This window comes from Ovis aries, chromosome X, assembly GCF_016772045.2.
Source record: "Ovis aries strain OAR_USU_Benz2616 breed Rambouillet chromosome X, ARS-UI_Ramb_v3.0, whole genome shotgun sequence".
Lineage (NCBI taxonomy): Eukaryota > Metazoa > Chordata > Mammalia > Artiodactyla > Bovidae > Ovis > Ovis aries.
Window position 1 is genome coordinate 64,959,916 of NC_056080.1, and position 25,277 is coordinate 64,985,192.

A 25,277-nucleotide genomic window follows, 5' to 3' on the forward strand; every position below is an offset into this window, starting at 1 on the left:
TCACTGCCATAGTTCAAGGGGGAGACAGCAAGGGCTTGAGAAAGAGTTATTGCTGCGGTGACAGGGAGGATAGAAAAGTGGCATTGTGAAGGCAGACTTCTGAGGACTTTGGTAACTGACTGGCTGTGGAGGAAAGAGCAGGGGAGAAGTCAAAGTTGACTCCTAGATTTTGAGTCTGGGCAAGTGGGAGGATCAGTACCCCTGACAGATCTGGGGTAAAGTGGCAGGCAGAGCTAGCCTGGCTCAGGGAAGTGGATGGGCTTGGGTTTGGTGGGCTTGAGATGACAGTAGGATATACGGCTCACTGTGTCTAGCAGACAGCTGGAGAGGTGATGATGGTGTGCGGAAGTGAGGTCATGGCTAAGCGCTAAGGCAGTAAGGGGGTAAAAAGAGCCAGTGACTAGGCAGAAAAACCAGAGAAGAAGAAAGAGAATGGTAAGGTAAAATCTCTTAGCGCCTTAGGGATGAATTTCAGCACAAGGAAGATGCCTAAAGGAATACATTTGCCACACCAGCAACAGACTAAATAGACTAATAGGCTAAACTGGCATCCATCTCTCCTGGTTAATACAAAAAAGCCAGCCCCCTTTTTATAATACTACAAAACGCTCGCAAAAATTTTATTGCTAACTCAAGGTTGACCTTTTCCTATAAATTGGGCTTGATCCTATCAGGGTAAGCCCATGGTTGATGCTAATCTCTCTTTATAGACCACTGAGGCTTTGCTCTTTCATCAGCTGGGGAATTTGTGCTGGTAACTGTGATGTTCGACCAGGAAGAGCATTTCCTATCCTTACTTACCCTGGGAAAAGAACTCATCACAACCAGAATGATAGAGCATCATCACTTTTAACTGTAACATGGTCTTGTAAGACGCTTCTCAACTTTTCTTATGTCACCAATTACTCCATCAAAGAACCTGGCACCAACCATGATGGAAACAAAAAAAAGCTCTTTTTTTCCCCAGAAAAACGTTTCTGTTTACAGTAAATTATATATATTATATATATCATTTATGGTACATTTTAAGAACACAACATTGCAGTGGTATTATTGGGAGTAAATTTTATTGCCATGGCTTTACAACACAAACAAAAATAATAACCCCATTAGTTGTTGGACTGAACTGGCAGGAAGCAGCATGTCAAAGGCAATTGCTTGTAGGCAGGGGAATGGGGAATTAGGAGTGTACAGAGCACAACTGAGGGGTCAGACACGAAGTGATATGTGGAGTCTGCATGAGGATGGAAAACCAGTGCCCCATCTAGACTACATCGGTGTCCCACCTGTGGAGCTCTTCTCACAACCTGAACAAGGTCTCTACTTAAGAACTGCTTCATGGTGAGGCTCATACACCAGTACCAAGAACTGTTTGAATGAATAACTGGATGAATGAGTAAGGCACTGAAATAGTTTTATTATCAAGACATTTTAATGGTATTTTAACTATTCATATAAAAAAGTTTATTAAGCAAAATAATCAGGTAAACCTGGGAACTGTTAGCTTATGTGAGCACTGATTATATTTAAACAAAGAATATGCCAAGTATTAAATAGTATTATTCCATTAGCTAAAGTACTTAAGAGAGGCTTCATGAACATACACATGTATATAGCCCTTTAGTGTATTGTGTATTCATTAACATTCCTATGTTAGCCCACAGTAGTGTGTGTGTGTGCACACACACATACACACATATTCTATTAGGTGCTGAGAATTATTCTAGGTCCTTGGAGGGGAGGTTGAGTATAAAAAAAGAATAAGGTCTGGTGACTGCTCTCAAGGAGATTAAAACCTAAATAGAGAGAGAAAGATAATTACAGGGAGGGCAGAGGAATAAATCCAAGCCTAACTGTGTGGTATTGGCTAGAGTACAGTAAAATGTCCTCACACGTGTGGGGCGCTGCACAACTGAGATGACTTGTCCAAGATCACCGCGTTAAAGTAAGAGATGTGAACTTGAACCCATGGCTTCAGACTTTCAGTCCAGTGGGTTTTCCATTGCATCATGAAGCAAAAAGCACAGTAGTTAAAGAATGATTTCTGGAGTCATAGGGGACAAGCCCTAAATCTCTTCTCCACCATTTACTAGCTGTGTGACCTTAGGCGAGTTACTTAATTGCTCTGTTCCCTGGTTTTCTTTGTAAAATAGGGATAAAAAGAATGTACCCGAGAGTTGTTGTAACAGTAAGTTACTCCATGTAAAGCACATAGAACTGACTCATTGGAAAAGACCCTGATGCTGGGAAAGATTGAAGGCAGGAGGAGAAAGGGACGACAGAGGATGAGATGGTTGGATGGCATCACTGACTCTATGGACATGAGTTTGAGCAAGCTGAGGGAGTTGGTGATGGACAGGGAAGGCTGGCGTGCTGCAGTCCACAGGGTCACAAAGAGTCGGACGCGGCTGAGCGCTGAACTGAAAGCACATAGAAAAGTGCCTGGAGCAAAGTAGGTGCTCAGTAAATGTTTATCATTGAATGCTAGATATTACTATTTACTGTGCTTTACCAACTGTACAAAGAAACAGGAATTCTACATATAATGGACAGTAGCAAAACAGAATTTCTTTACTAATGTCCATTCAGACCGAATGAGGGTGAACTTGTGAAGACCTTACCCTGTAGTCCAAACCTCAGAAGCTATAAAGAGGGTAGAGAGATCAAGAAGAAGAGGATCCAAATGAATGAGACTAAGAAAAATGGAAGAGATGAGAAGAGAATGAGAACTTGGAAGTGGTAGGAAAGAGGCAAGGGGACAGAAGTGACAGAAAGGAGAGGAGATAAAAATGTGTGTGTGAGCTAAATTGTCAAGGAAGGCAAAGAGGTACAGAGCAGGCGGCAGAGGAGACAAGGGCAGGGTGGCGGCCACTTCCCTAGGGGACCTCCCTGCAGGCCAAGGACACTTCAGGGTGTGGTTTCCAGGGGTTTGGGGGAAGGGCCCTGGCCAAGACTAATACCTTTCCCACATTACAGTAGATCCTCAAAGTTCCACTACTAGAGAGAATTCCTCCTTCATAAACATATGCAGGGCCAACTCTGGTTATACCATATGTCTCTGTTAATCAAATGAATATTTTGGAAACAAGCCTACACATGAAGCTTTTTTACATCAACTTTTCCTTCAGCCAAGGGTGGGATGGAAGAAGTGAGAGTATAGGGATATTGATTTACCTGGCTTACTGTTGGACAAGTGCTAAGATGACTGTAAGGAAATGGATTCTACTGGAGGATTGTAAATGCTGCCTTAGCTTGATCTTTACCCTACTCCAAGCAACTGCCCTCTCTGTTCCTTCACTGCTAAACTTCTTAAGATCTTTTTTCTTCACCATCTTGACCTCTTCATTTCTTAGACACTTCAATGCACTTCTTCTCCACACCTCCACTGAAGAGTTTTCTAGAAGGATGGAAGAGATTTTAGCTTGTTGGCAACTCTGATTGATTGACAGGAGCTACTCGGGGTACTGTGTTGAGAAGGATTTTGAGGCTATATCTAGGTTCAGCAGGAAAATGTGCCCAAACAAGTTCGTCATATAATCCATGGGAATACCTGGTAGGCAGGATGGGGGCTGGAGGGATGTAGTCTTATGTAGCCAATATTTGCTAGTCCTGCCCTAGGACACTTAGGGGCTTCCCAGGGGTGCCCCTGGACACTTAGGGGCTTCACAGGTGGCACTAGTGGTAAAGAACCTGCCTGCCAGTGGAGGAGACTAAGAGACTTGGGTTCAATCCCTGGGTTTGAAAGATCCCCTGGAGGAGGGCATGGCAACCCACTCCAGTATTCTTGCCTGGGAAATTCCATGGATGGGGAGCCTGGTGGCCTACAGTTCATAGGGTTGCAAAGAGGTGGAAGTGACTGAAGCGACTTAGCACACATGCCTTAGGACACTAAGCTGTTTAGTCGCTCAGTTGTGTCCCACCCTTTGTGACCTGCTGGACTGTAGCCTGCCAGACCCCTCTGTCCATGGGATTTCCCAGACAAGAAAACCGGAGTGGGTTGCCATGCCCTTCTCCAGGGAATCTTCCCGACCCAAGGATCAAACCCATGTCTCTTAGTTTCCTCCAATGGCAGGCAGATTCTCTACCACTGAGCCATCAGAGAAGCTCCTGACTAAGAGTGATCCCCTAATTACCTAACCTAATGTCTTCTTTTCAGTGATCAGCCACTTTACTTGATCTCTCTCCAGTACCTGTCATCAACCACTGTCTCATCTACGGTGATATCTTCTCTCTCATCACCACTCTTCTCTTTGTTCCTTGTCAGTTTCCTTCCCTGGATTGTCTTCCTTCACCTGTCTCATAAATGTAGGTGTACTGTCAGCTCATTTCTCCCTCTCTGAAAGAATTTACACTCTCTGCTGTGGTTTTAGTCACTTTTGTGCAGAGATCCTACATTTCTAGGTTCACTGTTTATCCTTGGCCATTGATGAGTTTATAATCGTCTGTTGGACATTTCTACCTGAAAAACTTGAATTCTTGGTTCTGGATGCTTACTGTGTTCCAAGTTGAGCTAATTCAGTATGTACTTCCAAAGAGAATGTTCATTTTCTCTTTTTCCTCACTTAGCATCATAGGTGAGACCTATTATACAATAAGCTCTTCAGCAAACATGTGAAGTTATGACCCTAAATGGGTCGCTATGCTTATGTTTTGTTAGATGCGCTGGATTCTGTGCTTTCAAAATACCCAAAATGATATGGGATAAGGGGATAGAGATTAGGGAATCTCTATCTCTGGGAGATATTCCCAATGTTTGATGAACAATGATTTTTCTTCTTTGCCACTTGTCAGATGAAGAAAAGCATATCTTGCCAGCTGCAAGAAGATAGGGAGAGGCGTAGGGTACTCTCAGGACTGGCATTAACTCTAAGGGGACAGCCAAATAGCACACAATATGCTTAAAGTGTTGTTTGAAAACACTTACTAGTTATCTGCTGGGGCAAGATGCTGGGTGGGAGGTGCTAGGGAAATAATGATGAAGCAGATCATCCCTGGCCTTGAGGAGCCTACAGTCTTATACAAAAGGTGGAGAGGTGCAGGAAGAACTATGATGAGATGAACATTATAGGTGAGTCATTTCTCTGGAGTTACAGGAACTCAAGTGGGAATTCTTAATTCTGAGTGTGGGGGCTGGGTGGTGATGGGAAGCAACTGAACTGGCCTTGAAGAATGAATAAGATTTAAATAGGAAGGGAGAGAAGATAAGAGAGGCAGAAAGAGCAGAATGAAGACAAAGAAGACATATTCTAAACAAGTCATCAAAAATTAATTTATGAGAAAGAACAGAGTACAGGGTCATAACCAGCACCAGCACAGCTTTGTAAGCAACTTTCTTGCATCCTTCTTTTGTGACGGACATTGTTAGGTTGATGGGCTTGGCAGAGGCAGAGGAAAAGTCAAGGATGGACTTGATATTCTGTAACAGTAGGATTTCTCTCTAATATAGCCATCACGGTGGTTACGTGGGAACAAATCAGAGTTGAACTTGCTTGCTGTGTGCTCTGCTGTGCTTAGTCGCTCAGCTTAGATCCTATTGATTCATTTGGTTCCCTCATTCACTTGATACCAATGTCTCCCAAGGACTCCTGTGCACCAGGTTCTGGGGGTGAAGTGATAACTGAGACTCAGACCCTGCCCTCAAGGAGTGGATGGGGAGGCAGATGTGAAAACAAGTAGTCCTAATGCTCTGTGGTAAGTGCTGTAGTAGGCATGTGGGCAAGAGCTCCTGGAGTCCAGAGGGAAGATAAAGCAAAGCTTTGCTCTCTGAGTCAGCCTCTAACTGATTTCCCTCTTTCCCCTCCCTCCCTGAGTTTTCCATCCAAAATTCAGATCTGATCATGTTGCCCCCTCTACTTAAAAACCATGGTTGGCTCCCCACTGACTGCAGTACCCAGTTCAAACTCTCAAGCAGGACACACAAAGGTCTTCACAGTCTGGCCTAGCTGACTCCTCCTGTCTTATCTCACATCACGGGCCAGGCTCTGCCCCCTACATTGTAGCCACATTGCACTGGAACATCTCTCCCTGCTCCTCTTTATCTAGTCAACCCTTCTGCATCCCTTGTGCCTCTGCTAAATGTTGCTTCTCAGCTACGCTGGCCTCAACTCCCCCTGATGGAGTAAGTTCCTCCTCTGCGTTCCCACAGCTCACTGTTAGGTGTCTATTCTAGCATTTATCACATTATAGCATAATTGTTTGTCTATGTGTCCATCTCCCCCACCAGGCCATGGTCTCCTCAAGGTTGGGAACTGGCGTGATTTTTTTCCTTAGCCTTAAGATTTGGTTTGGGCCTGGCACATAGTAGGTGCTGCACCCATCTTGGCTGAGTGAATGAATGACTCTGGCATGGGACCACTTGGGCCTCATTTCTGTCAGCAGCTAGTGTTACTTGAGAGATGCATAAAAAAATGAAGGGCAGCCAGAGTAGCTGAAAAACAGGCAGCTCTAGTCACATCATGAAAAAACAAAACTGGAGATGGTGGAGACAATGTTCCCACTCAGGCTTTAACAAATGACTCTCCCTTCTGAGCAGCCCCTTTTTGTCTGCTTTCCCGTTCACTTTCCAAAACCCAGTCACTGAAATGATTCTAATTATTCATGGTCGGTAGCATATCCAGGAAACATTTAGTTTATAAGCAATTAAAGTACGCTAAAATAGATTTATGCAGGTTGAACCTGATCCTGCTGGTAAGAAGGGAGTAAATGACTTACATCTTGGAGGGGTATTTGCTTCTTGAGGTTACTCTTTATTACTCTTTATCTATTGTACTCTCTTGGTGCTAACATGACAAACATCTGGAGGTCCTTCTTAAGGTGAGTGTGCAGTGAACAGTGCAGCGAGCATGTAGACAGTGTGAGTGACCACGGGCAGCTGTCCTGTAAATGTGGGAGCACTACCTCTGCCTACATTCCCCCTGCAACCCCTACCATGTTGGTGGTGGGGGGATGGCTCAGCAGCAGGAGCTTGGAGTAGTAGGAAAGCTCCCAACACCATGATCATGACTACAGGCTTGCTTTCCAATAACATTAGAACCACTTGGAATCATTTAACTCCTCAAGGTTCAATCTCCAAGTTGGTAAAATAGGGACACAGACCTCCACCCTCCCAACTTTGAAGGACTGTCTATGAAGATCAATGGAAGAAATGTTTTGAAAAGCTCTAGAGGCTAGATAAATGGGGTAGGGGCATTTTCATTACAAAAATTCTAACTTGTGGGCCCCTCAATGCTTTAGAAATGGTTAATGCTTGTCAGCAGATTAGTAATGCTGTATCAAGGCAAGTACACTAATAGTTTACTTGAGAATCCACACAAGAACAATTCATTACCTTGCCTTGCTCAAACCAAGTGTTTTAATGTCCCTCTACTGAAGACAACAGTCAGCAGCTAAGCAAACAGGCCATTTGGTTGAGAACAGACACAGGGCAGCAGAGGCCTAGCACACGGAATTCATGCGTCTCCAGGGATTTTGTGCCATCGCTGTCCATGGCAAGTGGGCTCTGCTTCCTTGGGATTGACTCTAGGGGAAAAAAATGCCTCCTTTTTCTGCTCCAAGAAACCTAGAACACATACCTAAACCATTCAGTGGGTCAATGTGACTGGTGCGAAATTTAGAATAAACAAACTGAAATGGCATATTTCAGCACCAGCTTTTGAGTTAAGTAGAGAGAGACTGCAGAAAGGCCAAGAGGCTGGCCCCAAAGTGACGAATGCCATGGGAAATCAGTACACTGGAGTGATAGTTTACCTGGAAGTCTAAGTCTAAATTATTAAGCCTCTGAGATACTTTAATGGAAAGTTATGTAGCTTACATCTGCAAAAGGGTCCTGGGTTCCTTCACGCTCTGTCACACCTCCTGGCCTTTCTGCTTACCATTCCTTATGCAAAGAATTTTCATCCAGCCCTCCCTTCTCAACCGAGACCATTCTTACTCATCTTTCAAGACCTAGCTCCATCGTAACCTCTTTGAAGTTTTTGCTGACTCCCCCAAAGCGAGATCCTTGCTCCCTCATCTGTACCTTCACAAGGTCTTTTATAGCCCTAAGTCCCACTCTGACATATTTGTTTACATAACTGTCTTCCCCATTCAGCCAGGAGTGTAGCTCTCAGGAGCAAGAACCAGATGGTAGCTTTACTTAGCACAGAGCAAGCACAAAGATGGGCCTCACTCAAGGCCAGCTGAATGAATGAGCATTTGGGCATACGTGCGCCAGCCTCATTCATCAGGTCTGCACAAGACCCAGAGGGAAGGCTCATTAGGCAATGATTTGATATGGTGGACATGATTCTTCCACACTGGTTTACCTGATTAGCGACTGCCTCAGTCCTGGCAAGCAGTAAGAAACCTGCTGGAAGAGGCAGCCTGACAATGTACCAGTGAGGCAAGGCCTGGTCCTGGCGATCAGCTTGGTTCCCACAACTTGTAAATGTGAGCTGGAAAAGTGCTGCCCTCCACTCCCACCCCTCAACTCTCATGTGCCTGCTCTCAGGAAGTTGCCCAGCAGCACAGACAACATTATCTTGTATATTTGAAAATGCATCTATTACTAGAGAGGAAGGTCTAATGGATGGAGCCTGACCCAGACTTGGTTCCTACAGAAGCTCTGGCTCAGCAGCCACAGCCGCTGATTCTCCTTCTGGTTCTGCTAGTGATTAACTCGACTTTGGACACATCGGCTCATCTCACATTCCCCACCCTACCCCTGCCAATGGGGAGAATAATGAAGATGTTGCATGGATTGAGTCAAAAGAAGCTTGACTGAGATCCCTGTGGGTCGGGGAAGCAGCAGTTGATGCTGGCAGAGCCTGCGGGGTTCTGTTTTGGTTGTTTCTGTTTATAAGTGAATCATTCTGCCTTGAGCCCAGATGTGCAGCCCGTGGAGAGGAAGAAAGGAAGGGCAGGCAGGTGGGCACCTCTGGGCTAAGCTACAGCAGTCAGAGCACACAGAAGTGGACAGGACTGAATGGGACCAGATGGGAGGGACTGGACAGGATGGGAAGGGATGCTCAGCTGCTGGCTTTCCAACAGCTGGTCCCCTGCTCCCTGGTTGGGAGCAGGAGCAACAAGCTCTGAAGCTGTGTGTACTGAAGCAGTTTCATACTGAAATCAAATAAAACTCATGACAAAGTCAATCTGATACATCTTTAATAATACACATATGATTATTGTACTGTACTATAATCAGACAGAATGGTACGCAGCTCTCAGGAATGATTGCAATTACGATTACTTTTACACGGATGAACCAAATATTTCAGAGGTCCGCCAGGATTGGGACAGGGGTGCTCTGGATAGGAGGCAGACCAGAAAGCGAGTTGCAACACATTTCTCTGGTTCTCCCTTCCTTGTCCCACCCTGAGGCAACACTCTTTCTATCCCTTATCGGAAAAAAAAAAAAAGCTTTGATGAGAGGTTTGGATAGCGAGCTCCTTTCTCTAGCCAGAGAGAGGCCACACTGAGGTTCTAGGGTTAGAGAATTTGGAATGTTTAGATGTGCTTTGAGATTTTGGATTAGTCTCCATTTTCCCATGAGGCTTGAAACTTTACCTAGTGGCCTTAAGCCTAAAAAGTACATGCTTAATGTGTGAATTGTGTTTGGATTCTGGTTTGAACAAGTCCATGCAGAAAGATATTTTTGAGACAATTGGGTAAACTTAATAGTGTCTGGTATTAAGGAATCATTAATTTGTCAGTTTTGATAATGGTATTGTGGTTATTTAAGAAAAGGTTCTTATCTGTTGGAGAAACGTACTGAAATATTTACAGGCCAGCAACTGTGGAATCTCTCATTGCTCAGGTGGTAAAGAATCCACCTGCAATGCAGGACACCCCAGTTCAATCTCTCGGTCAGGAAGATCCCCTGGAGAAGGGATAGGCTACTTGCTCCAGTATTCTTGGGCTTCTCTTGTGGCTCAGTTGGTAAAGAATTCACCTGCAATGTGGGAGACCTGGGTTCAATCCCTAGATTGGGAAGATCCCCTGGAGAAGGGAAAGGCTACCCACTCCAGTATTCTGGCCTGGAGAATTCCATGGACTGTATATTCCATGGGGTCGCAAAGAATCGGACACGACCAAGCGAATTTCACTCTCACTTTCAACTGTGGAATGGTATGGTCTCTGGGATTTGCTTTCAAACACTTTAAGAAAAAAAGAGCAATAGAAGAAATATGGCAGAATGTTGGTAATTGTGAAAGCTGGGTGATGGGTACATGGGGTTTCACCATACTCTTCTCTCTGCTATGTATATGTTTGAAAGTTTTCATAACAAAAAAGTTTAAAAAGTCATATAACCTAGACTGCTCTGACAGTGATTCATACATCAGTGAAAATTAGTTTGATTGTGCTAACACCTAGCAGAGGCAGGCAGCTCTCAGGACTGAGATATGGGATGGGCAGAGCCAGGAGGGTGGGCAGATTGGAGCATGGGCCACTGTCGGAGCACGAAGTCCTGGCTGGGGTGGAGAAATGTGTGAGGGGAAGGGAATTTGAATGGTCAGGGGACAATCTGAAAGTTCTGGGAGAGAAGACAGGAAGTGTAGGAAGAGGGGAGGCAGAGTGTAATAGGGACTCATGTCCACCTGTTAGGTCCCCTCTAGTCTGTAATCTGACTAGATGACAGTCAAGTCTGTATTGTAATGCTCTTTGTCTTCCCTAGAGGCCCCAGGTCATGAGTTTCTTTATTTTATTTCACTCATTAATTTATTTGAAAATATTTATTTCATGCCTACAATAGCCAGGCAATACAAACATGTGTCTGTGGTGGTAAAGGAGATGCAGCAGAAAACAAAAGTGAACAAAGCCAAGTCCCTGCCCTCAGGGAGCTCACATTCCAGTGGGAAGAGACAGATAGTAAATACACATCAAAGGTATGATAGGTCAGATGGCGATAAATGCCGGCATAGAAAATAATGTCAGGTATTTGCTGACAAATGCTAGGTACTTGCTCAAGACCGAACTTGCATGGCACCTAGGCTCTTATGAGCTTTTCCAGGTCCCCCCTGCAGCCTGCCTTTTGGTCATGTGGACTCTGCCTGCTGGGTTTCACCAAGAGCTCCTGGGCCTCTTGGCCTCTGTACACACTTTAACCTCATTCTTGACTTGATGGTCCCGTCCTATTCCTGATTACCCCACATTCCTCTCTAGGTAAAGCTTCTTGCAGGAAACTCATAGGTCCTTTCTTCGTCCCACCTCTACACTCTGCCCTTGGTCTTCTCCACTTCCACATAGCCCTACTACAGCCTTTATCATCTTGATTATGATTCTCTTCCCAACTAGACTTTGAGCTCTTTGAGGACAGAGAGTCTGTCTTTTTATGTTTATATGGCACAGGGCCTGGAACATAGTAGAGACCCTGCAAGTGTGTATGCTCAGTCGCTTCAGTCATGTTCAACTCTTTGTGACACTATGGATTATATCACACCATGCTCCTCAGTCCATGGAATTCTCCAGGCAAGAATACTGGCGTGGGTTGCCACGACCTCCTTCAGGGGCTTTTTCTGACCCAAGGATTGAACTCTTGTCTCCTATGTCTCCTGCACTGCAGGTGGATTCTTTACCCACTGAGATACCTGGGAAGCCCAGTAGGGACCCTATACATGCTTAATAAATGAATGAAGGACAGATAAAAAGATGAACATGCCCCCTAGCAGAACACTGAAGACTTGGGAAGCATCCTCACCCTAAATCAAGTGCTAGGAAATAGAGGTGCTAGTGTGTGCTCAGATATCAAAGAGAGAAATGAAATTGGTATACTTGGATATATGTTAAACTGATGATGATTATAATCATATTCACACTCAACATTTATTGCATGGACTCTGGACCGGACCACTTGGGTTTTAATTTTGACTCTATCACTTCATAGCTGAATGATTTTGGGCAGGTTATCTACACTATCTGTGCCTTAGTTTTCTCATCTGGAAAATGGGGATGATGATAACACTAGGTATTGAAATGAGATAAAGTTCTGCAAAGCACTTAGACTAGTACTTGGCATAGAATAAATGGTATATAAGGGTTTGCCATTATTAATGTTTATGAGATAGTAACTGCTAAATGCTTTACTTATTTATTCATGTACATTGAATACATGTTAGCTCTAGGCTCTGGGAAGAGTGCCTTTGTGGACCTTATATTTGATCTAACTTTATCCTCATACAGTACAAGGGAGTTACTCTACATATCACCATTATGTAAAGAAAAGTGAGGGTTATAGCTGTTAAGTAACTTGTCATGGGTCACAGAGCTCATAAATTGAAAATTAGGATTCTGTCTCTGGTCTATGCAACTCTGAAAATGACTGTCAAACCAGAGATTGACAAACTATGGCCAATGGACCAAATCTGTCCCTCTATTTTTTTCCCTTGAGGATTCACCCTTACAGCATACATGAGTAGTATATTTACAAGGTTGTGCAACTGTCACTACTAATTCCAGAACATTATCATCACTCCAGAAAAGAAAAAAAACCCAAACCCATACATACTAAGCATTAATTTCCCAACCGTCTAGCCCCCTAGCAAACACTAATTTCCTTTCTGTTTTTATGGATTTGCCTCTTCTGGATATTGAGCATAAGTAGAATCATATACTATGTACTCTTTTGTGTCTGGTTTCTTTCACTTAGCATAATGTTTTTAAGATTTATCCATGTTGTAGCATGTATCAGTACTTTATTCCTTTCTATGACTGAATAATATTTCATTATATAGATATACTAGATTTTGTTTATCCAGTCATCAGTTGATGAATATTTGGGTTGTTTCTACTTTTTTGGTTGTTATGAATAATGCTGCTATGAAATTTTCTGTATAAGATTTTATATGAGCATATGTGGTTATATACCTAGGAGTGGAAGGAATTTCTGAGTCATTTGTTAACTCTATTAACTTTTTGAAGAACTGCCAGACCTTTTTCCAAAGTAGTTGCACCATTTTACATTCCCATAGATCCAACCAGTCCATCCTAAAGGAGATTAGTCCTGGGTGTTCATTGGAAGGACTGATGCTGAAGCTGAAACTCCAATACTTTGGCCACCTCATGCAAGAGTTGACTCATTGGAAAAGACCCTGATGCTGGGAGGGATTGGGGGCAGGAGGAGAAGGGAAGACAGAGGATGAGATGGCTGGATGGAATCACCGACTTGATGGACATGAGTTTGGGTAAACTCCAGGAGTTGGTGATGGACAGGGAGGCCTGGCATGCTGTGATTCATGGGGTCACAAAGAGTCGGACATGACTGAGTGAACAGAACTGAATGGGCTGCGATGGCGCATGAGCACGGCCAAGAGGAGCTACCCCCGGGCCGAGGTCAGGGGCGGCGGCCAAGAGGAGCTACCCCACCTCTGAGGTAAGGAGCAGCAGCTGTGCTTTGCTGGAGCAGCCGTGAAGAGACACCCCACGTCCAAGTTAAGAGAAACCCAAGTAAGACGGTAGGTACTGAGAGAGGGGATCAGAGGGCAGACAGACTGAAACTACAATCACAGACAACTACCAATCTAATCACTTGGATCACAGCCTTGTCTAACTCAGTGAAACTAAGCCCTGCCCTGTGGGGCCACCCAAGACGGGCGGGTCATGGTAGAGAGGTCTGACAGAATGTGGTCCACTGGAAGGGAATGGCAAACCACTTCAGTATTCTTGCCTTGAGAACCCCATGAACAGTATGAAAAGGCAAAATGATAGGATACTGAAAGAGGAACTCCCCAGGTCGGTAGGTGCCCAATATGCTACTGGAGATCAGTGGAGAAATAACTCCAGAAAGAATGAAGGGATGGAGCCAAAGTGAAAACAATACCCAGTTGTGGATGTGACTGGTGATAGAAGCAAGGTCCAATGCTGTAAAGAGCAACATTGCATTGGAACCTGGAATGTTACGTCCATGAATCAGGGCAAATTGGAAGTGGTCAAATAAGAGATGGCAAGAGTGAACATCAACATTGTAGGAATCAGTGAACTAAGATGGACTGGAATGGGTGAATTTAACTCAGATGACCATTATATCTACTACTGCAGGCAGGAATCCCTTAGAAGAAATGGAGTAGCCATCATAGTCAACAGAAGAGTCTGAAATGCAGTACTTGGATGCAATCTCAAAAATGACAGAATGATCTCTGTTCATTTCCAAGGCAAACCATTCAATATCACGGTAATCCAAGTCTATTCCCCGACCAGTAATGCTGAAGAAGCTGAAGTTGAACAGTTCTGTGAAGACCTACAAGACCTTCTAGAACTAACACCCCCAAAAGCTGTCCTTTTCATCATAGGGGACTGGAATGCAAAAGTAGAAAGTCAAGAAACACCTGGAGTAACAGGCAAATTTGGCCTTGGAATACAGAATGAAGCAGGGCAAAGGCTAATAGAGTTCTACCAAGAGAACGCACTGGTCATAGCAAACACCCTCTTCCAACAACACAAGAGAAGACTCTACACATGGACATCACCAGATGGTCAACACCAAAATCAGATTGATTATATTCTTTGCAGCCAAAGATGGAGAAGCTCTATACAGTCAGCAAAAACAAGACCAGGAGCTGACTGTGGCTTGGATCATGAACTCCTTATTGCCAATTCAGAATGAAATTGAAGAAAGTGGAGAAAACCACTAGACCATTCAGATATGACCTAAATCAAATCCCTTATGATTATACAGTGGAAGTGAGAAATAGATTTAAGGGACTAGATCTGATAGATAGAGTGCCTGATGAACTATGGATGGAGGTATGTGACACTGTACAGGAGACAGGAATCAAGACCATCCGCATGGAAAAGAAATGCAAAAAAGCAAAATGGCTGTCTGAGGAGGCCTTACAAATACCTGTGAAAAGAAGAGAAGCAAAAGCAAAGGAGAAAAGGAAAGATATAAGCATCTGAATGCAGAGTTCCAAAGAATAGTAAGAAGAGATAAGAAAGCCTTCCTCAGCAATCAATGCAAAGAAATAGAGGAAAACAACAGAATAGGAAAGACTAGAGATCTCTTCAAGAAAATTAGAGATACCAAGGGAACATTTTATGCAAAGACGGGCTCAATAAAGGACAGAAATGGTATGGACCTAACAGAAGCAGAAGATATTAAGAAGAGGTGGCAAGAATACACAGAAGAACTGTACAAAAAAGATCTTCACAACCCAGATAATCATGATGGTGTGATCACTCACCTAGAGCCAGACATCCTGGAATGTGAAGTCAAGTGGGCCTTAGAAAGCATCACTATGGACAAAGTTAGTGGAGGTGATGGCATTCCAGTGGAGCTATTTCAAATCCTGAAAGATGATGCTGTGAAAGTGCTGCACTCAATATGCCAGCAAACTTGGAAAACTCAGCAGTGGCCACAGGACTAGAAAAGGTCAGTTTTCATTCCAACCCCAAAGAAAGGCAATGCCAAAGAATGCTCAAACTACTGCACAATTGCACTCATCTCACATGCTAGTAAAGTAATGCTTAAAATTCTCCAGGCCAGGCTTCAGCAATACATGAACCGTGAACTTCCAGGATGTTCAAGCTGGTTTTAGAAAAGGCAGAGGAACCAGAGATCAAACTGCCAACATCAGGTGGATCACTGAAAAAGCAACAGAGTTCCAGAAAAACAGCTACTTCTGCTTCACTGACTATGCTAAAGCCTGTGACTTTGTGGATCACAACAAACTGTGGAAAATTCTTCAAGACATAGGAATACCAGACCACCTGATCTGCCTCCTGAGAAATCTGTATGTAGGTCAAGAAGCAACAGTTAGAACTGGACATGGAACAATGGACCAGTTAAAAATTGGGAAAGGAGTATGTCAAGGCTATATATTGTCACCCTGCTTATTTAACTTATATGCAGAGTACATCATGTGAAATGCCAGGCTGGATGAAGCACAAGCTGGAATCAAGATTGCTGGGAAAAATATCAGTAACCTTAGATATACAGATTTCACCACCCTTATGGAAGAAAGTGAAGAGGAACTAAAGAGCCTCTTGATAAAAGTGAAAGAGGACAGTGAAAAAGCTGGCTCAAAATGCAACATTCAAAAAATGAAGACCAGGGCATCTGGTCGCATCATTTCATGGCAAGTAGATGTGGAATAATGGAAACAATGACAGACTTTATTTTCTTGGGCTCCAAAAACGCTGCAGATGGTGACTCAACCATGAAATTTAAAGATGCTTGCTCCTTGGAAGAAAAGCTGTGACCAACCTAGACAGCTTATTAAAAAGCAGAGACATTACTTTTTCAACAAAGGTCCATCTAGTCAAAGCTATGGTTTTTCCTGTAGTCATATATGGATGGGAGAGTTGGACTATAAAGAAAGCTGAGCACTGAAGAATTGATGCTTCTGAACTGTGGTGTTGGAGAAGACTCTTGAGAGTCCCTTGGATGGCAAGGAGATCCAGCCAGTCATTCCTAAAGGAAATTAACCCTGAATATTCATTGAAAGGACTGATTTTGAAGCTGAAGCTCCAATACTTTGGCCACCTGATGTGAAGAACTGACTCACTGGAAAAGATGCTAATGCTGGGAAAGACTGAAGGTGGGAGGAGAAGGGGACAACAGAGGATGAGATGGTTGGATGTTGTCCCCAACTCAATGGACATGAGTTTGAGTAAGCTCCAGGAGATGGTGAAGGGCAGGGAAGCCTGGTGTACTGCAGTCCATGGGGTCACAAAGACTCGTGCACAACTGAGAGACTGAACAACAGCAATGGTTGGACAGAGGTATCTTTATTTGCCTGGAAATAGTAAGTTTCCCAGTCTTTGCCAAGAGGTTTTATGTGCATGTTGAGGGCACATCCTCAGTGTTCAGACAGGCAGCTGATAACTTCTTTACACTTCACTTGGGCACAGCTTGAAGGTCAGTCAGAGGTGAGAGCCTAAGCCTTTCTCAGGTCTCTTCTTTTTTTTTTTGGAACTTTTTTTTTTTTTGTTTGTTTGTTTGTTTTTTTTTTAATTTTTTAAATTTTAAAATCTTTAATTCTTACATGCGTTCCCAAACATGACCGCCCCTCCCACCTCCCTTCCCATAACATCTCTCTGGGTCACCCCCATCTCAGGTCTCTTCTGAGCATGCACGTAGCTCTGGGTATGAACACAGTTCTGTGCATGCATGAACGCCTTTAGAGTCCCCAGAATATGTTGAAGCTTTTGAAAGCCTCTATGGACATCTCATTCTCTAGTTTTTCCTTTTGAGCCTTTTGGTTTGGCTCAGACGTTAAAGTGTCTGCCTGTAATGAGGGAGACCTGGGTTCAATCTCTGGGTCGGGAAGATCCTCTGGAAAAGGAAATGGCAACCCACTCCAGTATTCTTGCCTGGAGAATCCCATGGACAGAGGAGCCTGGTGGGCTACAGTCCACAGGGTTGCAAAGAATCGGACACAACTGAGCGACTTCACTTTCACTGTTTCCCCCAACTATTATCCACTGCTTCAGATAGCTGTGAAATCAATCATTTGCCTCTAATTGTTTTTAACAAATGCTGCAGGGAGAAATTTTGCATATTGAATGAGTCAGGTCCAATTAAGAGAGCCTTGCAAGTGGGGTCTTCCAGGGAACCAGCAGACAAGTCAAGTAATTCTCTGGGAATTAGGCTTTGAAGGAGCTCCAACACTGTTTGGCTCCCTCTGGTGGCTACTAGGCTGCTGGTTTTTCACCAGGATTGTGGGCTGTCAATTTCCAAGGCTACCATCTCTACCTGTTTTAGTAATAAAGTTTTATTGGAACCCAACCATGTTCATTCATTTATGTATTATGTATGGCTGCTTTGAATGTTCAAACTACTGCAGAACTGCACTCATCTCACACACTAGGAAAGTAATGCTCAAAATCCTCCAAGCCAGGCTTCAATAGCATGTGAATCATGAAATTCCAGATGTTCAAGCTGGATTTAGAAAAGGCAGAGGAACCAGAGATCAAATTGCCAACACCTGTTGGATCATAGAAAAAGCAAGAGAGTTCCGGAAAAAAACATCTACCTCTGCTTTATTGACTACACCAAAGCCTTTGACTGTGTGGATCACAACAAACTATGGAAAATTCTTCAAGAGATGGAAATACCAGACCACCTGACTTGCCTCCTGAGAAATCTGTATGCAGCTCAAGAAGCAACAGTTAGAACTGGACATGGAAAAACAGACTGGTTCCAAATCGGGAAAGGAGTTACGTCAAGGCTGTATATTGTCACACAGTTTATTTAACTTATATGCAGAGTACATCATGAGAAATGCTGGGCTGGATGAAGGACAAGCTGGAATCAAGATTGCCAGGAGAAATATCAATAACCTCAGATATGCAGATGACACCATCCTCATGGCAGAAAGTGAAGAACTAAAGAGCCTCTTGATGAAAGTAAAAGAGAGTGAAAAAGCTGGCTTAAAGCTCAACATTCAGAAAACTATGATCCTGGCATCTGGTCCCATCACTTCATGGCAAATAGATGGGGAAACAATGGAAACAGTGACAGACATTATTTTGGGGGCCTCCAAAGTCACTGCAGATGGTGACTGCAGCCATGAAATGAAAAGACGCTTGTTCCTTGGAAGAAAAGCTATGACCAACCTAGACATCTTGTTAAAAAGCAGAGACATTACTTTTTCAACAAAGGTCCATCTAGTCAAAGCTATGTTTTTTCCAGTAGTCCTGTATGGATGTGAGAGTTGGACTATAAAGGAAGCTGAGCACCGAAGAATTGATGCTTCTGAACTGTGGTGCTGGAGAACACCCTTGAGAGTCCCTTGGATGGCAAGGAGATCCAACCAGTCATTCCTAAAGGAAATCAACCCTGAATATTCATTGAAAGGACTGATTTTGAAACTGAAGCTCCAATATTTTGGCCACCTGATGTGAAAAACTGACTCATTGGAAAAGACCCTAAAGCTGGGATAGACTGAAGGTGGGAAGAGAAGGGGACAACAGAGGATGAGATGGTTAGATGGCATCACCGACTCAATGGACATAAGTTTGAGTAAGCTCTGGGAGTTGGTGATGGACAGGGAAGGCTGGTGTGCTGCAGTCCTTGGGGTCACAAAGAGTTGGAGATGACTAAGTGACTGAACTGATGGCTGTTTTGTGCTTACAACAGTAGAGTTGAATAGTGGGGCAGAGAAAACATATTGTCTAAAAAGTCTAAAATATTTACCACCTGGAACTTTACTGAAAGTTTTCTGATTCATGCTCTAGACTAGTGCTGGCTAATAGAAATATAATGTGAGCCACCTAGACCTAGACATCCTGGAATGTGAAGTCAAGTGGTCCTTAGGAAGTATCACTATGAACAAAGCTAGTGGAGGTGATGGAATTCCAGTTGAGCTATTTCAAATCCTGAAAGATGATGCGTCAAAGTGCTGCACTCAATATGCCAGTAATTTGGAAAATTCAGCAGTGGCCACAGGACTGGAAAAGGTCAGTTTTCATTCCAATCCTAGAGAAAGGCAATGCCAAAGAATGCTCAAACTATCACACAATTGCACTTATCTCACACGCTAGTAAAGTAATGCTCAAAATTTTCCAAGCCAGGCTTCAGCAATACGTGAAGTGTGAACTTCCAGATGTTGGCAGAGGAACCAGAGATCAAACTGCCAACATCTGCTGGATCATCAAAAAAGCAATAAAGTTCCAGAAAAACATCTATTTCTGCTTTATTGACTATGCCAAAGCCTTTGACTGTGTGGATCACAATAAACTGTGGAAAACTCTGAAAGAGATGGGAATACCAGACCACCTGACCTGCCTCTTGAGAAATCGGTATGCAGGCCAGGAAGCAACAGTTAGAACTGGACATGGAACAACAGACTGGTTCCAAATAGGAAAAGGAGTACGTCAAGGCTGTATATTGTCACCCTGCTTATTTAACTTATACGCAGAGTACATCATGAGAAATGCTAGGCTGGAGGAAGCACAAGCTGGAATCAAGATTGCCGAAAGAAATATCAATAACCTCAGATATGCAGATGACACCACCCTTATGGCAGAAAGTGAAGAGGAACTCAAAAGCCTCTTGATGAAAGTGAAAGAGGAGAGTGAAAAAGTTGGCTTAAAGCTCAACATTCAGAAAATGAAGGTCATGGCATCTGGTCCCATCACTTCATGGGAAATAGATGGGGAAACAGTGGAAACAGTGTCAGACTTTATTTTTTGGGGCTCCAAAATCACTGCAGATGGTGACTGCAGCCGTGAAATTAAAAGACGCTTACTCCTTGGAAGGAAAGTTATGACCCACCTAGATAGCATATTCAAAAGCAGAGATATTACTTTGCCAACAAAGGTCTGTCTAGTCAAGGCTGTGGTTTTTCCAGTGGTCATGTACGGATGTGAGAATTAGACTATAAGGAAAGCTGAGTGCAGAAGAATTGATGCTTTTGAAGTGTGGTGTTGGAGAAGACTCTTGAGAGTTCCTTGGACTGCAAGGAGACCCAACCAGTCCATCTTAAGTTAGATCAGTCCTGGGTGTTTATTGGAAGGACTGATGTTGAAGCTGAAACTCCAATACTCTGGCCACCTGATGTGAAGAGCTGACTCATTTGAAAAGACCCTGATGCTAGGAGGGATTGGGGGCAGGAGGAGAAGGGGGCGACAGAGGATGAGATGGTTGGATGGCATCACTGACACGATGGACATGGGTTTGGGTGGACTCCAGGAATTGGTGATGGACAGGAAGGCCTGGCATGCTGAGGTTCATGGGGTTGCTAAAAGTCGAACAGAACTGAGTAACTGAACTGAACTGAATGTGAGCCACATATGTAGTATACATAATTAAAATTGTTTTGAGTAGGCACATTAAGAAAGTAAAAAGAAGCAGGTGAAACTAATTTTAAAAACATATTTAACTCTATATATTAAAATATAATCATTTTAATATACAATCAATATAAAATTATTAATGAGGTAGTTTACATTATTTCTTACTAAGTCTTTGAAGTCTGATGTGCATTTTACACTTATAGCTCATTTCAATTTGTACTAGCCACATTTCAGGGGCCAGTGGTTTCCATGTGCTAGTGATTACTATTCTATTGGTTAGCTCTAGGTCCTTTCTACTCAAAGTATGATTTCTGGACAGGCAGCATTGTATCACCTTGGAGCTTGCAAGAAAGGCACAATTTCAGGCGGTACTCTGGATTTACTGAATCAAAATTTGCATTTTAAACCCCCCCGGCAATTCACAAGTATATTAAAATTTGAGAAGTAAAATTTTATACCAATCCACTATACTATACTTCTTTGGGATTAAAAACCCAGTGTACTCAAGGTTGTATTCTAATAGAAAATGTAAGCGTCTGGTTCAATCATCATTCTATTCACTAGATCACGACTGAATTGTCTGAAAATCAGTCACGTAGCATGACTGTGTGTCAGATGCTATACTTGGCACTGTGGGATTTGTCGAGCTGAAGAGGACGTGGTTCCTGCTTACAGGGAACTTACAATTGCCAAAGGATTCCTAGAGAATAATACTCTGCACAAGAAGTCCAGTCTTCTTCCACACTAAATCCTCTAAATAACTTCCCCATCTCAAATGTAAATGTGGCAACTAGGCGCTGGATTATTCAAGCAGGCATTCAACTCAAGAGGTTCATGGGACAGAAACAAAACAGTTTCACTCCATTTGAAATTGGTTCATGGCAACGGTCTGTAGCACTCAGGCTTTAGGACATGAACTCAGTAGGTTCTTCTGAAAGGGTAGCAACCCTGTGTTTGTATAACAGGGAAGTTATAACATTCATCATGCTCAGATTCAGGAACTGTGCACTCAACTCAAGAGAAACCTGACAGTCTGATTTCCAGGTTCCAGTGACTTAGAATAGGAATTCCTATTTAGAGCAAAGAAAATAAGAAATAAGGAAGTGCCAGTCCTTGTTTCTCTGTGTAGGTGTTGACAAGCTATTAAATCATTAGGCTGTCCCTTGCCAGGAGCAGCAGAATAAATCTTGGAAGTTGACAAATGGTCAGCAGCTCTGTGTGCCTGCACACTCAGAGGCACACACAAAGGGCACACTGTTTCCTTTGGTTTATCTTCTGGCTGTGTAAATATTTCATCTGACATTTGGATTGGATTCTGAGCTAGTTTCCCACCAAGCTGATGGTTTTTTAATCTGCTTTCATCAGCCTACAATAAACTGTCTAACCTGTCTGCACAGTGCAGTATACTCTGCCCACTGGCAAACAGAACAAATGGAACCAGGAGATCCCTGACATATTTTTTCAGATGTTTGAAGATGAGGAATTGCACCCAAGCTCTGCCCAAGCCAGAAACATAAGCTATGAGGCACTTGCCTCATCTCATTACACCAGCACCCATGAGCCCTTCCCAGACTAGACCAGTGCCAATAGGAGGTCACAACACATAACTTGGGCCTGCCATCCTATTAGGACAGATCTTTGGCTCAGCATAATTGTGCCACTGCCAAGGATGAGCATGGCCATAATCTCATTCATTCCGGCTTGTATTCATGCTGGCTTCTCTTCAGTTTCAGATGAATTCCTTCACTTGTTCAAAACGTACCAAATGCTATGATAACCTAAACCACAAATTACTGGCTCGGAAAGCTCCTATATGGTAATAAAAAGAAAGGAAGTACTGATCTGATACATGCTGCAATGTGATGACTCTTGAAAACATTATGCTAAGTGAAAGAAGCCAGTGATAAAAGACCACATATTATAGAATTTCATTCATATGAATTGTCCAGAATAGGCAAATCTATACAGACAGAAAATAGATTGTCACTAGGGTTGTGAGAAGAGCAATGGAGATTGACTACTAGTTGGTATGGGGTTTCTTTTAGAGGGGACAAAAATGTTCTGGAATTAGACAGTGGCAATGATTGTACAATTTTGTGAATATACTAAATACCAGAATTGTGTGGCATGAGAATTGTATCTTGATAAAGTCATTAAAAAAAATTAAGGGTCATTAAATGATTTCTTCCCTTTTCCATCCCCCAAGCTCCTATAGAGCAATTTTCTTAGCCTTGCTATTCCATATTCTACTTATAGGAGAAAGAAGCAAAAGCAAAACATGCAAGATGGCACTAGGAAAGCTAGTCTCAGAAGAATCTATCCACTCTACTGCTACAGTTCTCTGCCATCTATCCTCCACCTAACCATCCATTCATTCAGTGAAGTTCTGCTATGTACTAGGCACTTAGGATAGATACAGCATGAGTAAACCCTGCCCCTTCTATTAGGAGCTCATGATAATAACGCTTTTGTTGTTGTTATTGTTTCTGGCTGTGCTTCGAGGCTTGTGGGGTTTTAGTTCCCTGACCAGGGATTGAAACTGGGTCCTTAGCAGTGAGAGTCCTAACTGCTAGACCACAAGGGAATTACTGATAATGATGTTTTCAGCACTGACCCTGAGACACTCTGGATTCATGAATTGTCTATTGAATCATCAAAGATTAAAATATGTAAATTACAATGTTAACATATTAAAATATGTTAATTGCAAAATTATTCCACTTTTTTTGAAATTGGAAATTCATGGATGATATCCTTCTCTAAAAGTATCAATATCTGGGCAATTTATACTAATAGTAAAGAAAAGAATATCGAAAGAACAAGGAGAGATGCAAACTTCCTATTTTCCCAAGCGGTTGTAAGCAGAGTAATTAATGAAAATAGCCAAACCAGAAAGGTGACAGCATGTATTTCAAGGTTTCCTCCTCTAAAAGGAATTGTTTTTGTGAATCTATAGAATTTCTGAAGAGGGGGCCTTTTTCTTTTTGTTTCAAGGTAAGTGAAGACGTATCTTTTGGTAATACTTCTGGTATTAGTGTGGGGAAAGCCGAAAATGAACAAAACTCAGTTGTTCATTTCTTCAAGCAGTGTGTCCTATGGAGAAATAATAGTTGATCTTTGGAGTCAGGCAGGCCAGAGTTCAAATCCTACCTCACACTTAAAAAAAAAAAATCCGCGTTTTTATTGAATGTTATCCATTATGTTCAAGATATGTGCTGTGGGATATACAAGGAGGGATAAATAACAGGTCCTTATCAAAATTTTTTATTTTGTATTAGAGTATAGCCAATTAACAATGTTGTGATAGTTTCAGATGGACAGCAAAGGGACTCAGCCGTATATGTACTATATCCATTCTCCCCTAGATTATACTTTTGATTCAGGGCCTTCATCATCTTTTAGCATTTCAGCTTCTCTTCCTATCTCTCAAAGTAATCCTTTGTACAGCAACCTGTGTAAACTCTAAAATATTGGATCTTGTTACTACTCCTTTACTGTAAACTCTTTAGTGTCACCACATCCATGAGAGGAAGGTCTAAACGTCTTAGCATGATTCATAAAACACTAGCTTCAGAGTCTGGCCTCTAGCTACCTCTCCTACCATTCTCCACCTTACATTTTTTGCATAATTTACAGTTGCACATACACACACGTACCCACTCCTCTATTCAGTCTGTTATGCTCTCCAAGAACCACCGTCCACTTTTTGGTGCCTGGATAACGGGACAATGTTTGTATCGGGAGTAGGGCAGCAGCATAGCTGGTATGAGTACAGGCTCTAAAACTAGATGCCAGGCCAAGTCAGGGCTCTGATCTAGCCTCTTCCCCTTAACTTTGGAAGCTAGATTAAAGGCAGCTGAGGAGATATTGACAATAATTGTGAAAATCCCATTAAATTCAAGCATAAGCTACTTAAATTTTTTATTTAAAAAAAATCTAAGTATGTGATAGATGCATAAGGTATAAAGTTCCAAAGGTAGGAAAAGGTAGTTACTAAAAGAACAAGTCTCTGCCACGTCTTAGACACCCAGTTACCTTACCAGTGTTCCTGTGATGCTTTCAAAAGATAGACTGCATATGTGAGCATAAAAATATAATTTTAACACAGTATGGTGGTAGTCTATGGGGTTGCAAAGAGTCGGACATGACTAAGCAACTAACACACACACACACACACACGCATACACACACACGGTAGCACACTTTATACATTAGCCTGAACTTGTCTTTTTTTTATTTAACCATATTAGCTTGGAGATCATTTCACAATGACCAAGCCTCTATTGATTAGCATTTAGATTGTTTCTAAACATTTACAAAGCTACTCCTTGAGGCCTCTTTCACTATTCTTGTAGTGCCCCTGTTCACCAGGAGAGAAATTCTAGTTTTTAAAAACATCAATTCCTTTATTTTCATTAAAAATTGCATTTACTGTGATTTTGTTTTCTAATCTCAAAGGTACACTTTTCATTTGTAGAAAACTTGGAAGATACAAAAAAGCAAAAAGAAAAAAGATCACATATTTCTAACATCAGTTATCATTTTAATGAATATCCTTGCAGTAT

The 25,277-nt window shown here is 42.6% G+C and overlaps 1 protein-coding gene across 7 annotated transcripts in view; it reads right to left on the reverse strand.

The window, feature by feature from the left end:
* The window catches only part of HDAC8 (histone deacetylase 8), a 257,682-nt gene that overhangs the window by 38,912 nt on the left and 193,493 nt on the right, over nt 1–25,277 (reverse strand). For 2 of the 7 annotated variants that reach the window (XM_060408201.1, XM_042242427.2), the window contains one exon: nt 1,051–3,397. The exons of the other annotated variants lie outside the window; for them this stretch is intronic. In XM_060408201.1, coding sequence (XP_060264184.1) covers nt 3,359–3,397 — 39 coding nt within the window. In that variant the 3' untranslated portion in view covers nt 1,051–3,358. Of the gene's footprint in view, nt 1–1,050; nt 3,398–25,277 lie in introns of those variants that run through there. 7 annotated transcript variants of the gene reach the window in all.